This window comes from Rhinolophus sinicus, chromosome 11 (assembly GCF_057876585.1).
Source record: "Rhinolophus sinicus isolate RSI-liver-muscle chromosome 11, RSI-T2T, whole genome shotgun sequence".
NCBI lineage: Eukaryota > Metazoa > Chordata > Mammalia > Chiroptera > Rhinolophidae > Rhinolophus > Rhinolophus sinicus.
This window is the reverse complement of record NC_142511.1, coordinates 19274791-19292495: the sequence shown is the minus strand read 5'-3', so window position 1 is coordinate 19292495 and position 17705 is coordinate 19274791. Positions and strand designations below refer to the sequence as shown.

Genomic DNA, 17705 nt, shown 5'->3' with positions numbered 1-17705 from the left:
TCCTTTACTCTTTCCAAGAGGTTCCATGGATTTACAGAAAAAGGAAAAAAAAAAAAAAGAGAGAGAGAGAGAGCCAATACTTCCCAATTTTCACTGCAGCAAGATAGCTGAGATTTATCCATCCCTAGGGTTGCAAAAGTCTAGACTTCTCTTTTGCAAGCACCCTGTGTTTTACTCTGGTGGGGTAGGCTTAAAAGCAGGGGAGGCAGTTGGCTCTCTGGGGCATCTGGGAGAGGCAGAGGGCAGGCCAGAACGAAGCCCAAAGCCCCACGCCTTGTGGGAGAGAAGCTGTGAAGGCAGGGCCGGGGCCCAGGGGTACCCAGCACTGGGGCCTCTGACCTCTCCTTGCTTTCCCTCCCAGAAGGCAGGTCAGCCTGAGGAAGGGAATCTCAGGTCTCCCTGAACCTTTTAGACACGGCTCAGTGCCACAAGGTTTTGAGGGCGTATGGGAAGGGGGCAGCTAGAAATCATTCTATTGCCCAGAAAGCTCAATACTGCCAGGCCCCTGATGTCTGTGGAGTAATCTGGGCCCATGGGGAGGACTGGCCTGGTGCCGAGCATCTTACCCAACACTGTCAAATGGGCTTTCTTTCCCATATCCAAGTGGGTGAGATGCAGAAGCCGCAGCCATCTCTGCCTAGCACCTCCAAAGCCACGACCGAGGACTATCTGTGATTAAAAGTTGCCAAGAGAACATTGGGAACTATAAGGACAGTGAGCCCCAGTGACAGTATCAGATATATCACCATAGTCCTGAGGACAGTCTGGAAAGAGGAAACCACCGATAACCCAAGTCTCCGTCATGGCAATCAATCTCTCACTCCCTTGCTGTCTCTGTCTCTCTCTCCCTTTTTTCCCCCTCAAATGCTGCAGAGACTCAGGGCAAACCACTCCCTCACCCATTTCTTTGTCCAAACCTGTATTTTGAGGATAGAAAAATGGTCCAATGAGATAGGCAGCTGGGAAACAAGAAAACACTGAGTGATTTCAACCTTGGTGAACATGAGGAACAAAGACCCCAATTTTGTTGAAGGGAAAAGAAAACCAAACTTCCTACAAAAAAGGCAAAGTAGAAGAAAAATCGCAACATCTCCGAACAAATCAGTTGCCTATACAGGCAATGTTAACGGACATAGTTCAAAGTGTTCCAGTTCCTGGATTCCCTTAGCTCATTTTCTTAATTATTGACTGAGTCCCCAACCTTCTCGCTAACCTCAAGTCACTCCCTCATTTATTTTACTGATCTATGCGCTTTCACAACAGTTTGACTGTTTCCCACTTTGCCTGGGGTGACATGGACCTAGGAGGCTGAGAGGCGAGTTGGCTTTTCACACATGACAACTGCAAAGCATCGAAGGTAAACCCCAGCCTACGATCACGTATTCTCCTCCTGGCTCTGTCCACACCCACACCCCAACGTTGGCCAGAGAGATGGTGGCAGTAGAGTGACTGTGGCGCAACTCAGTTCACCCCATAGCAAGACACAACCCAGCGCACACAACCCAGCGCACACATCCCAGCACCTGTGCTCCACCAGCCTTGACTTCGTCCACCAAAGGTGACACGTTAGACTCTACATATAAAGGATCAACACTTATCTGATTGCCTATCTCCAAGACTTGAAAAACTGTCCTGCCCACGCCTAGGGGCTGAGAAACACCCCCACGTTATGGAGCAGAAGAGGGGAAAGAGCTCTTTCAGCGAGCTGAGTACACCTTCTCTTGACCAGCCTTATACTTTTCTTGCTCCCCCTCCCCCACAGTGCATGGGGCTGGGCGGATACCCTAAGGACACCCTAAGTATTCAGTGAGCAGTGGCAGGCTCCCCCACCCCACCTACTTCGTCTTCTTCCAGCCCTGGAGGCCGTGAGCTAGGGCCTACCTCGCCATAGTGGGTGCAGTAGGTCTCAGGCCTGGTCAGTCCACAGGTAGATGAAGCTCGGAGAAACCGCGTCCTCCCAATGAGCAGGTCCCCAACAGGTGGGTAGCAGGCCCCGCGGGAGCAGGATTGCTGGGCACACAGGAGGCTGGGCAAGGCTGAAATCACAGGGGTGCTGGGGTTCAGCCTGGAGAGAAGAGGGTGTAGCCAGCCGCCCCAGCGTCCCCCAGGGAGGCAGACATCGACCAGATGAGACCCTGTCCTGCTCCCACTTGCTGGTGGTACTAATGACTGCATCCCGGGGCTGTTAGGTAAAAAAGCTGACCATATTCTGCAACTCCCAACTGAAAAAAGAAGGCGACACACTGGAAACCAAAACCCATCCTGAAACATGGCGTCCCTATGTGGCTTTGACAACCAAGCTCCCGGCACACACTTGGCCACCAGCACGCGGGCCACAACTGTCCTCAGTGACAGCGTGGCCTCCACCAACAGCTCAGAGGAGGGCTGGCTGCTGCCATCTGTGAACGTTTGGGAGAGACCTGCATTCTTTCTGCTCCTTTGTCTGCAAAGTTGACCCAACCACACCATGTGAGTGCCCCGCTGCAATTCACTGGGAAATCGAGAGCTCAAGTCACGATGGCGCTGGAGCCAGCGTGTGTGGGAGAGGATGGGAAATAAACTATGCAGGGCACCTGGGGAACCACCAACCACTCTCAGGCAGGGATAAGAAGATACCTGGGGGCCTCGCAAGAGAGACAGGAAAGTATCTTCCCCAAAGGCCTAAGGGAGCAGAGAAACCTCATGGGTGCCCCCACTAAACAAGTGCTCCAAACCCCAGGATTACAGGGTGACAAGGTAATGCTCACGCTTTGGCTAACTGTCCTCCTCCCCATCCACTGTCAGCTTCCTGCTATATGACACGGCTTGGAAGGATCGGAGGGGATACCTACCAAAACACAGGAGAAGAGAGAGCCTCATCTTCAGCCGGTGGGGGGATCCCTGGAGAGGACCTCACCTGGGACAGATCAAAGCAGCGCGTGTAAAACAGTGCAAACCCCTAAGGCACACTAGCCCCCCGTCTATTCCTGGACTCATGTTTTTTCAGTAGACTTTACCTAGGACACCTCTGACCAGCAGGTATATTTGCAGCCAAAACCTTGGAAAATGCCAGAGCCCTGGCCCCCTGGCCCAATGAGCATGGGACTCATAGGTGCCCTGGAAAAATGCCATCCCCTCCCATACCTCAGCTTCCTCATCTGAAACGGAAGGGAGGAGGCTCGCCTGGTCCTGCCCGCAGAGTCCTCAGGACAAGGTGGGGAGTAGGAAACTCCTGGCCCTTTGCAGGAGAGAAGCTGGAGAGGTCTGAGGCCTTGTTGCTGCCCAAGAAAGAGGTCTGGCCTTTCTCAGGGCCTGGCCCAGCCTACAGGCCCAAAGGTGAGCAGCTCAAAGTGGCTGAGGGTCTGGAGGTGAGCCCTCTCCTGTCACTGGCATGGTCTCCAATCCCACCAAGGGCCACCCCAAGGGTAAGGCTGTGGTGCCCACAACTCTGGGCGACGTGGCCAGCTGGAATGTGATGGGGAGAGAGGTAGGCCTGGCAGTCTTTGAAAAGTGACTGAGGATTTTACTGAACTGGAAGCAGCCCAAATGCCTCTAATTATGGGCTGAGGCTGTGCAGGATGGATGGGGCTAGGAGGCCACAGACTCTGAAGGAGGCTGGGGATAGATACTCGAAGGGTTCAAAAGAGGCAGGCAGGCCTGCCCTGCTCGTGCAGAGACCACCTCTGTCTTGAGCTGGATGCTCGCTCTGCTCCAGTGACAGCCGCAAAGTCCTTTGTCTGGGCTGGGGAAACATGGGATTGGCAATGCAGGGGCAGAGAGGGAACTGGGGCTCTCCTGGCATCTTTATATTACATATCCTTACACTTTGAAATCATTCCTTCCAATCAGCTCCCAGAAGAGTCAGGGGCCCAGAGAAGACAGCTGGCCTCATAGATTAGTTCATACAGCTAATCATGGCCTAAGAGGGAAACCCATGTCCTGGCTCTCCTTCAGTGCTGTCTCTGCCCTCCCACCCCGGAACTAGGCATTCGGAGCAGCCTTAGAAGAGCTCTGGCGGGGCCAGCCCACCCTTTCCACCTCTCTGTGCTCAGCCCTGATCTGAACCTGCTTTCTTCCAAGTCACTGAGATGCTTATCAGATGTGAAAAAGCAATCCAATCCTGGGCACACATTTAACCTAGCCTTTGCAGCTGACTCGCTCAGGTGAGCTCACAGGAAGAGGAAGAACTGGGCCTGCAACCAGGCCCCAGACACCCAGAGTACAGCCCTTCTCCGTGCCCAGCCCCCACCAGGCAGGGGAAGGCAGGTAACATACCTGGCTCCGTGCTGTTGCTGTTCTTTCTCCAGATGGCCTCTCTGAGAGCACCCCTTGAATGTGGGGGGTCCCCTCTCCTGGCTCCCAGGTTTTAAACAACGGCTTTACCTCTGGAGACTCCCACTGCAGGGCGGGTCTCAGGAATCTGGCGGCTGGCACGCCCATCTGCCGTCACTGCACCCCCACCCCACCCCACCCCCAGGACAGGACTGGGCAAGTGGGTCGGTCCCAGAGGCCTCACAGCAAGCCCGGCCGTGCCGGCCTGCCTGTGGGTGCGATGAGAGGTAAAGGGGGGTACTGCAAACTGAAAGCACCAGGCAAATGTTTGTGATCTTTCCACACCAGGATCCAGGGGGTGGGAGGGGGCTGGCATTTGTGACAGGCACTGTACTTGGCGTCTTCCCCGAGGCCCGTAGGGGTCAGCTTCCTCGTGTCCTGGACCACCCTGGACAGAAGACCAAGCAGAGGACACAAAAAGCAGGGCTTGTATATAGGGTGTTATAGCGCCAGACCGGTCACCAGGCTAGAAAGTGAGGAAAAGACCCAAACATCCAGGAGACTGGAAGGCAACAGACCCTTCCTTCCACCAGGGAAAACAAGAACAGTGGAAAATCCCTGCTTCTCGGGGAATTTGGAGGAGCCTTAAAAGGCTACCGTTCATCAGGAAGGGGTCAGAGCCCAACTCACCCCAGGAAAGCTTAACAGGAATAAGCAGGAATCAACTCTAAATGCGTCGCCTCCGGCTCCCTCCCTGGGTTGGCAGGGAGCCCCAGGACAGGTAACTACCTGTGAGTCATTGCCCCCAGCTCAGGAGGGCTGGTGTGCTAGCCTCTCCCTCCAGGGGCAGGAATGCCCGCCTGCAGGGCCAGAAAACAGACCTGACCACAAGTGGTACAAGGCAAGGCTGAGGCCTATCTGGACAGACCTGCCTGGCCCCCCACCAGGCCTGGGAACACAGCTTCTTTTGTGGGACCCTAGGCAGGCTCCTAGTTCAAGGCTACTGGGCTGAGAGCCACTGTAAATGGCAGTAACAGGCCAGATAGAAAGGCTGGCCTCAGAGGATACTTTTCTCCCAGGTTAGGGCCAGAGGGTTTTAGAGCGTTCTGGAAGGCCACCCAGTTCATATCTCGGCCCTGGACAGCTTGCACTGGCACTATTTGGGAACAGTATTGCCTCAAAGTTTCTATTTAAAGGAGACTCTTAACTAGCCATTCCTGCCTGTCAGTCTCTCCTACGCTGGATGGTCTCTGCAATAGAAGGGTTAAGTCCAAGAAATTGATTTGACCACCCTTAAGGGGAAAATGTAGAATTTTGCAGATTAAGCTGGGCATTTCGAACGCTGTTTCTAGTTTAGCTGAGACATTTAGATGGGCAGGAGAAACACTGTAATTAGCGAATGGGCAATCAGTTGTTTAGATGCATAATGGAAACTCCAATAACTCTTAGTGCCACGGCCCCTGTAAGCATTCCAGTGAAATCTGGCTGAACTCAACAAGCTGGAGCCAGTACACACAGCTTCTCTTCATGGGCCTGCCTCTGCAACAAGGACACAGAGAGACACCCATCCAGTCCCCCAGAGAAAGGTCACCGCTGACACCCTTGGGCTCTGAGGCCACCCGCCTGGCCTCATTCTCTCCACTTCTCCAACTCCCTAAACTCAAGGCTTCCAAGGTTGCTTTCAGCGTCCTGGATCTGCCCACCTCTGCCCACCACCAGGAAAGAGGATGTGACAAAGAACTCATTAATAGTTAACTCAACAGACAGCAGGTGTTGCAATCCCCTATCTTCAGCCGAGGCGAGGCGGGGCCAGGCAGGCATGTGGTGGGCCTCACCTTTAAATCCCCCTCCTATTCACCTCTTAGGAGGCAGCAGCCCAGGTAAATAAACCTTTGGTGTTTCAGACATCACAGGCTGGGGCAGGTCCAGGGAGTGGTTTAGCCTCTCCAGAGGGAAATGACAATTGCTCTGTTTGGGCCCCCCACGTACACCTGGCCAAGTCCAGATGTTGTTTCTGCAGAACCCAAGAACAGCCCAGTCAGCCTCACTCCTTGGGGACCCTGTGCAGGTCTAGCCCCCCTGCTCCCCTGGGCTACAGGGCCCAGGCACAGGCTTTGAACTTCAGAACCCAATCTGTTCAGACACAAGAAGCCTAAAATAGAGCCAGAGGCTGCGTTAGGACCCAGCCAGGGCTAAAGGCAAGGCTGGGGCACCACTCCAACACTGAGGCCCCCCATCTGTGCACCCTTCGCTCTCTCTGCCTCCCACCACCCTGCTCTGGAGCCCTCAGCCCTCCATGGCCCCCCTACTCATTTGAACTTATCCTCAGGAAAGTGGCTGCGAAGTCAATCTTGACTCCTGTTTCTCTTGCACCCACATCAACTTATCAGGCAATTCTGTTACCTCTCCTTCCAAGAGCAACCAGGGCTATTTCTACCCTTCTAGCTTAGGCCTCTCCCCCAGACTTCTGTGATGGCCTCCCAACTGGTCTGCAGTCTAGTCCCAATAGATCACAGCCTCCCCTGCTCAGAACCCTGCACCAGCTCCCCTCTGCAGGCAACAGCAAAGCCAAAGCCCTTACAGAGGCCCCAAATGATATGACACCACCACCACCCCCATTACTTGTCTACAAGACCAAGACATTGCATCACCCTCACTTTCCGCTCCAGCCTCATGGCCTTCTTGCTGTGCCTCCGAATTACCAGGCTGTTTCTATCTGAGGGCATTGCCCCAGCTGCTCTCTCCCCTGATGTCTGCAAGGCTAACCCTCTTACCTCTTTTAAGTCTTGGTTCAAATGCTACCTTCTCAATGAGGCTGACTCTGGCCATGCTCTTCAAAAGGTGCCATCCCTGTCCCGTCCCTGTCCCCACCCCAGCACTCCCGGCCCCCCTAACTTACATTATTGGTTGGTTCTGCTTTGGGTTTTTTTGTTTTTGTTTATGTTTTTGGGTTTTTTTGCAACACTTCCCTCCTTCTAACTAACTATATAACTTACCTATTCATCCTGTTTATTTTCTGTCTCTCCCCACCAGAATGTACTGTCCAAAAAGGCAAAGATTTGTGTCCAGTTTGTTGACTACTGTTTTCCAAGTGCCTAGAAATAGTGCCTGGCACATAGCAGGTGCTCAATGTTTGTGGAATGAATGGATTCACACTGAAGTATAAATAACCGATATCATTTAATGAGTCTCCATGCTTTTGTAGGTGTAGTTCCACTCTCAGAAGGTACAGTCTGGACTTTTGGCCACTAGAATGGATGGCTAATAGTAGTAATTCATTCATCGGTCAGCTGTAAGGGCGGGGGTCTCTTTTGAGGCACCTACCCTCAGATTACAAAGATGTCATCGTGTTGATGCAGGCAGGCTTCGTCTCGGCTTGCTTCTCCATCATTCCCGGCAGTGTCTCTGAGAGGGCATGCGAGCGGCATTGGAAGCTACTGTCTCCATTATCCATGTGTCAGGCTTAAACCATCCAAATTCCCAGGGAGATCAACCAAGATTTGATCAATGAGAGATCAAAGGGGAGGGAGCAAGGAAAGGAGCGGAAAGGACGCAAAGGAGAACCTAGAGGTTAAGGATAAGCGAGCCTGGTCCAGGCTGTGAATGCTGATACTGAGGTGTTGGAGGAAGGTGACTCAGGCTCAGAAATCACCTGGACACAGTGAGTCACGGCTGAGTGCCTGTCTGTGGGGCAGGGTGGGCTCCAGGAGTGGCCTTGGAATTTGCCATGTGACTCAAGCTGGCGTGGCCCGCCACTCCAGCACAACTGCTCAGCTGGCCAGACAATCAGTCACTCTTCCGTGTGCCTCCCCAAAACCCAAAGAGAGAGAGTGGGTCTGTTATGTCACTGAGCAGACAGGAACCCAGCCTCAGGCAGAGGCCAGCAGTAAGCAGGAGCCCGGGCTGCCTGTCATAGGGTGACTGTATTCCATACCCCTTTTCTCGACCCCCATTCGCACCTTCCCAACCTCAATGTCTGCCCAACGGACAACCATGCTCACTGGCCTGGCATGAGGTCTGGGAGAAATCAGGCAGTCAGCCTAACCCAACCGCAGCTAACATTTCACCAAGTGCTCGCAGGACGCCAGGCACTGTGCCAGGCACTTTATAGGCACTAACTCATTTAACACCCACCATATCTCTGTGGGGCTAAAAGGGGGAGACCCTTAATTATCCTTCCTTTGCAGATTAAGGAAAGGAGGCACATTTTCAGTGACGTGGTCCCAGCTAGTGAGAGGTCATTTGAACCCAGACCAGTTTGCTACAGCACTCATACTCTTAACTGTTACTTCAAGCCTAAGATCTCCTAAGCTCCCTGTCTCCTTGACCAGAGTCCACCTCGTTTCCCAAACCGAATCAAGACCCAATACCTAAAAACAATGCCTCTTTGAACCTTTGTTCCAACTCTGAGAGCACTGATGTTGACTGGGGGCTCCTGGGGAGACAGATGCTGTGGAAACATCCAGAACAGACGCCAGGAGGTGATTTTTTGCTTGTTTTCCATATTGACGGCCTCTTCTGTGTGGGCACAGATAGAGAAGGTGCTGGCCTCCAGCTCCCCCTCGCAGAGGCTCCAGCACGTACTTTCAGGGTTTGCCCTCATACCAACAGGAAGCTGCTCTGAGTGAGGACGTGAGCATCCTGAGTGGAAACACAGAGAAGATGACCATACAAACATCACAGGGCACGGTGAGATCACACAAAGGGCATGATGACAGGATGACACAACTTCCTCTCACCAAAGGAAGGGGGATCCCCCTGCTGAGGTCAGGCTCCTGGGTCACCTCAGGGGCCTCAGCAGCTTCTGTTCTATCTCCCAGGATACACCCCTAAGGGTCCCCCCCACCCTCCCAAGGGGTACAGCCCAGGGCAGCCTTCAGCTTGGTGGAGTCGAATGCTGGCTCATGGCTGGCCCATGGCTGACCCAGAAAATAGAGAGAAAAATCTTGGCATTTATGCCACGGTCACTGCCCTCCCAAATTCCCTACGTCCCTCTGGCAGACAGGCCAGCTCATGACCCCGCCCCCTCCTACACCCCCAGCCACCTCTACCGTCCAGCCAATGCCCTCTGGGAATTAGGTTCACGGGACCTACGTTCAACCTCTCTGACTTTCCTGCTGTGAACTCTGGCCACCGGTTTGCCATGTGGAACTGGCCATGTGGCCATGGCCAAGCCTCACATGAGAGGAGAGAGACTTATACGTCAAGGGGCAACATGCAGCCACGTGGCAGGTCAGGAGCACCTGGGGAAGGAACGGCTGAGAGGGTCACGGGGAACTTGCATCATGTGACCTGCTTCCCCGGCTAGCAGAGGACTGCCCCACAGGACTTAAAAATTCTATGATCCCAGAAAGGGCCATTAGATGGACAAACGATATTTCCTAATGTTCAAAATGGTGGTTGAGGTCTGAATATGGAGACCTGAGCATCTGTGGTTTGAGGGGGTGGGAATGTGGGTCGGTCTGGCTTCATGTCCCGAATCAATGCCTCCTAAAGGCTTTCAATCAGGCCTCCCTCCCACGCCGGTGGCCACATGGGGTTTATGTGTGGATTTCAACATGTCCTAACCCCCAGACCCAGCTCCAGCTCTTCTACTCAATAGAAGCAGCATCAAGTTGGCCAAACCCCTCTCTGGGTCTCAGTCTCATCATTCGTAAGTAAAGCTGTTGGATTTTACTAGTTCTCAACCCAGGCAGCCCCTCAGAATTACTTACAGAATTTATAAAATCATGTCCTTATGCCAGCCCCACTCAGGGATTTAACTGGCTTTCAGAGGGGCAGGGACATGCAATGTGTTTTTCAAGCTCCCCTGAAGTGCTAGGGTGCTCTGCTCTCCGGGGCTGGTGGTTTAGGACAGCAGTTAAAAGCCTAGACTTAGGGAGAGAGGGGTGAAGGGACAAGTCTGGCTCTGCACTGCCCAGCTGTGACTTTGGGCAACCAGAGCAAGTTGCCTCCGAAGGGAATAGTAACAATGTAAGGGAAGAGTAATAATGTACCTCATGGGTCCTTGAAAAGATCAAAGGAAACAATGCACCTCAGCAAACGGCCAGGCCAGGTGAGGTGAGGTGTGTGCCCTGTAAAGGGTGTTTGTCCCCATGTGTGCGCCATACACAGGTGTTTGGGGCTATGGTCGGCAGTCTTTGTAGTTGTGCTTAACAAAAACCACCTATCACTCCCAGGCAGATGTTTCGTAGCTCACCTACCGGGCAATCAGTGGCTGGGCTGCTCCCCTCCTCCTCCCAGCGGGGGGCCCAGATCCCAACCTGAGAATCTGTGCTTTGTGCATTTCACTCAGTTCTGTAGGGGCTGCAAACTCCCCAGGAGCCATGACCTGGACCAGAAGGGGCACTCAGGGGGCAAATCGAGCTCCCCTAGTAGGGTGATGCTTCTGGCCTTTCTGAACAGGGAAGGTTAGAGGGTGGGGGTGGGAGAAGTGTTTACAGAGGACAGAGGGTGGAGGAGTAAGCGTAAGCATGACATTGTTTTACAGCCTTCAAGCATTAGTAAAACCAGAGTCCAACACCTGATAAAGATAGGAGTCAAAGCTTGTCTGGACAGCAAGTTTACTACTTAGCTCAGGGCAGTTGCCCAGCAAGTCTGAGGGCCACAGAGGAGACACACTTTCTTTTCCTAGGGCCTCTGCTTACACAGATCAAAGTCTGGTCAATATCTCATCAGACAAGGGTGTTGAGTCTTTATCTAATCCAATTCCTTCTCCTTAAAACATCATTCACAACTATCTTCTGATCCAAAATACTGATAAAGAGGTTTTAATAACCTGGGGAAATGTTTAGGAGATATGGTTAACTGGGGGGAAAAGTAAGAAAACAAATGTGCATGAAATCTACTTCAAAGAAAAAAAATATTCAAAAAGAAGACAGGGAGAGAATATCCGAAGTGCTAATATTTCCCATCTGTTTATATTTCTCTGTATGTTCCCATCTTCCACAATGAGCATATTTTACTAGAATGATCAGTACAAGTAAAAAGTTTCAGGGGACGAGAGTGGTTTTTGTCCACCGACTCCTTCCTCTCTTTGCCCTGAACCCCTTCCACTATACCCACAAACTACCCAAGAATTTGCTACTGGTTTCTAAATCATTGTAGATTTTGTAAGATATGGTTTCCCCTTTTTAAGAAGTACAGTACTGCTTCTTTGGGGGTTGTTATATTTCTTTTGTCAAGAAAGCAATTAGCACAGTTTCTCAATAAACCTACGTACTAAATGTGTACGCAAGAAGGAAAGACCAGGAGGGAGGGAGGGCAGAACACGTCGTATAAGGAACTACCAGAACCTTATCTTCCTGCTTGTGTGTCTTAGGGCAAACCAAAAAGAAAGAAGAGAGTCAGTTCTCATTTACCTATATTTTGAGGGGAAAGAGGAAGTGAGGTCAACTAACCTTTTTATCCTCGCCCAAATTTGTCACTGCCATGCAACTGTCTCGGGATAATGACACCTATTTCTGAACTTTCCCATTGCTTTTTCGGAAATCTGTATACCCAGCAACTCCTAGTGTTCAAATACAAATAAGCATTTGTGGTCATAACTGTGAGATTATATCTCTATCTTGTGTGTACACTGCCTCCAACAAGAGGCCACAACTCCTTATAGCAAGGACTGCCAGATAGAAGACAGGGATCCCAGTTAAATTTGAAACTCAGATAAACAAGGAATAGCTGGTTAGTCTAAGCAGACCCCAAATATTGCATGGGACATATAGTAAGATAGTCATTATTTATCTGATATTCTAATTTTACTGGGCTCCTTGTATAATATTTTTATTTGCTAAATCCCCCAACCTTACTTGTGTGTTGTTCAGCCATTCCCATGACTTCCAGACTTTTCCTAACCTAATCATCTTCCTCTAGAAATTGCCCCATCTGTCAATAATCTTCCTAAAATATGATGCTTAGAAGTGAACACAGGTGTCCTGGTGTCCAGATGCCTGACATCTGGGCACGGGTCCCTTTAGCAAAGACCATGCGGGGTGAAGTATTGAGAACTGAACTAACAGTGTAGGGCTGGACATAATTCCCGCCTCATCTGGAGATTACGTGTGTGCTCCCCTGGGCATTATAGGCTGTATTTACTCCTTTGTTTAAATACAACTCCAGAAAGAAATAGTTATATATTACCCTGAAAGGACAGAAGGGAACGAAATATTTTCCTATCTACTGTGTTTCCCCGAAATAAGACCTAGCCGGACCATCAGTTCTAATGTGTCTTTTGGAGCAAAAGTTAATATAAGACCTGGTCTTATTTTACTATAAGATATAAGATATTTTACTTATAACATAAAATAAGACTAGGTCTTATATTAATTTTTGCTCCAAAAGATGTATTAGAGCTGATGGTCCGGCTAGGACTTATTTTCGGGGAAACACGGTATAAGGCACCATTCTATCTCACTGAAACATCACAGCAGCCCTTTAAGATGCCTCTTTGAGGGAGATATTCCCCTTTCTTTACACTCTCAGCTTTATTAAGTAGCCGGTACAAGGTTACAGTGTTATGAAGATGCCCCCACCCCCAGCTGATTCATTTGTTGTAGCCCTAACCCCAATGTGGTGGTATTAGGAGTTGGGGGCCTTATACAATGATTAGGTTTAGATGAGGTCATGTGGGTGGAGTCCCCATAATGGGATTAGTGCCCATCTAAAAAAAGGAACAGACACCAGAGGACACAGCAAGAAGGAAACTGTCTGAAAGCCAGGAAGCAGGCTCTCACCAGGAGCCCAGTCTACTGGCATCTTGATTCTAGATTTGTAGCCTCCAGAACTATGACAAATAAAGTCTGTTGCTTAAGCTGCCCAGTCTGTGGTATTGTGTTACAGCAGCCTGAAGTGATAAAGACACAGAACTAGTGTTTTAGTCAAGTTAGGCCTATGCTACAGTAATACATGAACCCCGACATCTCAGCCACTTAACAAATGTTTATGTGTCGTTTGCATAAACTAAAATGCAAGACAACGGTGAGTCACTCAGGGACCTCCGCCATCTTGTAGCTGCGCCAACCAGGACACCTGGCCTTCATGGCTGTAGCAGCAAGGTTAGAGGCGCATGAAGGAGCTCTTCCCAGTTACTCCACGCTTCAGTTCTGAAGTGGCGCGGTCACTCTGCTTACAATCTGTTGGCCAGAACCACTCACACGACTCCTAAGTGATCTTCCTATGCTCCCAGAAGAGGAGAATGAAGTACAACATAGTGAACACACAGCACTGTCTACCACAACGAGTATATGGTGAAACCAGAATCCAACAGCAGATCTTTAAGCTTCCAAAGTCTATCTTAAGCTGATCTTTAAGCAGTCCTCTTTGTAGACGTGGGGGAAGAAGTACGGCAAAACGACTTCTGTTCTGAAGACTCTACTCCTGCCGCTGCCTCCAGCCAAATCACACCATGGACCCATACTGAGCTTATAGATACATTAATGCCTCTGTCTCTTTCAAGTCAAATACTGTTAAAACAGGGTACCCTCAATCTTGAATGTGTGCCATTCTTAACGCAGGCATGCAGGCGCACACACGCACACATGCACACGTGCCTTTGCACTTTTAGCTATTACATTTTTGTCTCAGCTTTGGCCTAGTGCCCCATTTGCTAAATTGGATTATGTCTGCACTTTGACATGTACACTCTCCGTCATCTCCAGGCTAAAGTCCAGTGTCCACAGGCAGGCATTTAGGGTTCTGCTGCAAAAAGCTGCAATTTTGGACCTCACTCACACAGCCTCCTTCACTCAAGTGCTCTCGGATCCAGCTCTCCGTTCCCTTGGCCACACTTGGGCTTGAGTCACCATCTGGCGCTGACTGTCTGCGTTGCCCTCTCCACCTCTTGTATCCTTCACAAATCCTAAATCCAAGACTCATTTCAGATTCCTGGATCAGCGATGACTTCTCTGCTATCCTCTGTAAATTATTCCCGAACTCCAGCAGCAGACCTTACTGATAGCATTCAGTTCTGTTCTGTTTGGTAAAACCTTTCTATTTCAGGTTGACATACTTATGGTTATTCCACTTTTACTTATTTTGTGATTTGTCCCCAAAACTGGATTGCAAACTCCTTGAGGACAGGAACAATTCTCGGCCACTCTTTGCATCCCCTTATGGAGTGCATGACCCAGTGTTCGCACATAGTAAGTGCTCAATAAACAGATATTGAATTATTACTATGGATCCTTGGGGTAAGGAAAAACCTAACAAAAAAGTGTTCGAAGACTATGATGCCATTAATATTACCCATAACTCCCTCTCAAGGTAACATAGAGAGAAAATCATCCAGAAAAAGAAATATTTCCCCCCTAAGACTGGAAACAGAAAATTCCTGATGAGCTAATCCACTGATCAGCTGACTTCCAAGGCCATAATTCCTATTCCATCCACCACAGCTGGTACTTGGGAATAGAAAGGCCGGAAATGAAACTGGCAGTACTTTTGGTATTTGGAACTGAAATACTGATAATGAATAGTTTTAGTTACGAAGTGAAGCAAAGAATTCACACAGCAGCTGGATAGTGATTTGGGTCATGGACTAATTTTTTTAAGATCGCGATATCAGAGTATGTTTGCATGCTGACAGAATACTATAATAAAGAAGAAACTGATTATTCAGGAAGAGGAGGGACCTGGCAGGAAGTTCACCCCTATCCAAAATCCATACCCTCCTTCCTCCTTGCTAAAGATCCTCAGTGTTATTCAAGACCTCAGGGCAGCTGTCCTTTCCCCAGCTCAGAGATTAGCCTAAACCAGTGGTTCTCAAACTTTAGCACCAGAATTACCTGGAGGACTTTTTATAACGCAGACGGCTAGTCCTGCATACAGAATTTCTGATTCAATAGTTTTGGGGTGGGGCTCAAGAATCTGCATTTCTCACAAGTTCTCAGGTGATGTTACTGCACCTGTTCCCAGGGACAACCCTTGAGATCCACTGGTCGAAGCTCCTGACTTCCAAGCTCCAATCCTTCCCTTCTTAAGCAGTTCTAGGAATGGGCACTCACCCCAGCTCGGGCCAATGAGAGGAAGTCTCTGAGGGGATCCTAGGCAAGGTTTCTTTGGCAATAAGAGAGAAAGAACAGCCTCTCTCCCTTCACTGGATGTTGTCATATTGAATGCAATGCCTGGAACTGTGGCAACGATCTTGGAACCGTCATGTGAGCTAGACTGTAACAAGTCTCCATGCTGAAGAAATAAGAGAAGAAAGATAGAAAGAACCCGGGTTCTTGACAGTGTTACACTACTGTATGAGTCAGTCCTGAAATCACTGTCCTGAGAAATCATGTATTTTTTCTTACTATTAAACCATTTTGAATCATATTTCCTTACTTGTAGGCTACAGCAACCTGAGCCATTCATGGACTCCCAAGACCTTCAGTAGATGAGTCAGGATGAGATGGAGGGACAGCTCTGTACACAAAGAATCGGAGATGCTTCTCCCTGGTAATGAACCCAATAGAAGGTACCTATAGGTACCTCCCTGGTAATGTGATAGAAGGTACAGCATATGAAGGATGCTGAAGCAGATTGATTGGGTGGTTGGAAAATGAAGCAGCTCCTGTCTTGATTCTTTCTATTTCACCAGGACATAAGGTGTCAGAAAAGTAGAGGCTATAGCTTATTTGGGAAGTGGGGAGAAAGTGTGGAAAAATCTTTTTAGAGAGTAATAAATATAATTCACTTGGAAAACACAGTAAATTATAGCTGACTGCCCATTTGAGATTTGTGGTCTTACATCTACAGAAAATAAACAGTCAGCCTGGCTGGGCAATTTTTTTCTGAAAGTGATAAACTGCTTGGGGGTAGACTGCTACAGAGTGGAAAGCTGATTCCAACCCTGGTTAAGTGTCTCTGGGTAAATCTGAGAGACACAGAGAAGGGCAAGGTGTCTGCAAGGAAGAGCTTATGCCGACGAACCATAGAATCGAAGCCAGAGTCTCCCCCTCCTGGTGAGTCTTCCTCGTCCTGGTCACGTGTTTCACAGGTTTCCTCCTGTGATTCCAACAGGAGACCCCAGCATGCTGTTTGTCTTCGTTTTTAATTGCTGCATAGCAAATGAACACAAGCTTAGTAGTTTAAAATAACATCCATTTATTAACTCACGCTTCTGTAGTCAGGGGTTCTGGGCACAGCCGCTCACATCTCACAAGGCTAATAGCAAGTTGTCCGGTGAGCTGTGTCATCTGGATCTCGGGGTCTTCTTTCGAGCTGATGTAGTTGCAGGACAACTCAGTTCCTTATTGTGGTAGAAAGCAAAGAAAATCCAGAGATAGTTAAGAGTTAGAATGACAAGTGTTGGTGACTGTTTACGAAAGAGGTGACAGGGGAGTAAAGGATGGCGCCCAGGCTTAGGACCTGAGCTGTGAGGTAGGCGGTGACGCCTAGACTATGAAAGACGGGGGTGCGAGTGTATGGAGTAGAAATATTGAATTTGGGTTTAGACATGGTAAGTTTGGTGCGTGCACGATACCCAAGTGTAGGTGTAACACAGGCAGGGGAGACACGGGTCCAGAGCTCAGATTTGTACGGTATTTGCACAGAGGCGGTAATGGAAGCTTTGGGAATAAACTAAGTCACCTAAAGAGAGCATGTGGAATAAGAAAAGAGGCCCCAGGACTGAGTCCCGAGAAAGGCTGACATTTAGAGGTTGGACAAAAAGCAAAAGTGAGGAAAAGAACTAAGAAGTGTCCAGAATAGGGCAGGACGGAAACTAGGAGACGGTGTTACGGGAGCCAAGGAGAATGTGTTTCTAGAAGGGAGGAGTCAGCGGTTCCTAAGTGTGGCATATGCTGTCGATAATTTACATAACTGGCTATTATCCGGCTCCTGCCCACTGCAGCCTCCTCAATTCCTGCCATTTCCCAAAACGTGTCCTTTATATTCTAACACCAAGCTTGCCTAACTTCTCCTGGACCATGCAATGCTTTCTCAGGCATCCTCCTTTTCACATGCAGTCCTTTCTCATTCCCGGCCTCCCTCAACCCTGAACCCGACTGCCTCCCAGAGTTACCTGGTGAACACTAGCCATGCTTTAATATCTTAAAGTGCTCAGTTATCATCTACACTTAGGCCTTCCTTGACCACCTCCTCCCCAAATTGAATCAATATATTTCTCCTATTCTATTTGTTTACCTGACATATACTTCCATTATTGTGCTGATCCTAGTATATTGTAATAACTTATTTAATGTCTGTGTCTTATACTTGACAATGAGCTTCTTGAGGGCAAGGATGATTTTGTATTCAGCTTCCTACAACTATACTTAACACAGTACCAGATACACGGCTAGCTTCAACAGATTTGGACTTTATTGCTTCCTATATGTCACCCAGGGAATGTAAATGTCCTGGGTTGGGATAAAGGACCATAGGAACCGCTAACGTGGAGTAAGAGGCAGACAACTGACTAGTAACAGAATAAGAATTGAATGAATAACGTTTATTGATCGTTTCATTTGTGT

At 49.4% G+C, this 17705-nt stretch overlaps 1 protein-coding gene across 6 annotated transcripts in view; it reads right to left on the bottom strand.

Annotated features, from left to right (window-relative positions):
• The window catches only part of LAMB3 (laminin subunit beta 3), a 53045-nt gene that overhangs the window by 30675 nt on the left and 4665 nt on the right, over positions 1-17705 (bottom strand). Inside the window, exons 1-5 of one of the 6 annotated variants that reach the window (XM_088801661.1) lie at positions 7576-9082; positions 4942-6265; positions 4255-4699; positions 2832-2896; positions 1882-2036 (exon numbers count right to left, since the gene is read on the bottom strand). In XM_088801661.1, coding sequence (XP_088657787.1) covers positions 1882-2036; positions 2832-2859 — 183 coding nt within the window. In that variant the 5' untranslated portion in view covers positions 2860-2896; positions 4255-4699; positions 4942-6265; positions 7576-9082. Of the gene's footprint in view, positions 1-1881; positions 2037-2831; positions 2897-3123; positions 4227-4254; positions 4700-4941; positions 7104-7575; positions 9083-16347; positions 16481-17705 lie in introns of those variants that run through there. The other 5 variants (XM_074321967.2, XM_088801662.1, XM_019714472.3 and 2 more) reach the window with 5 other exon arrangements.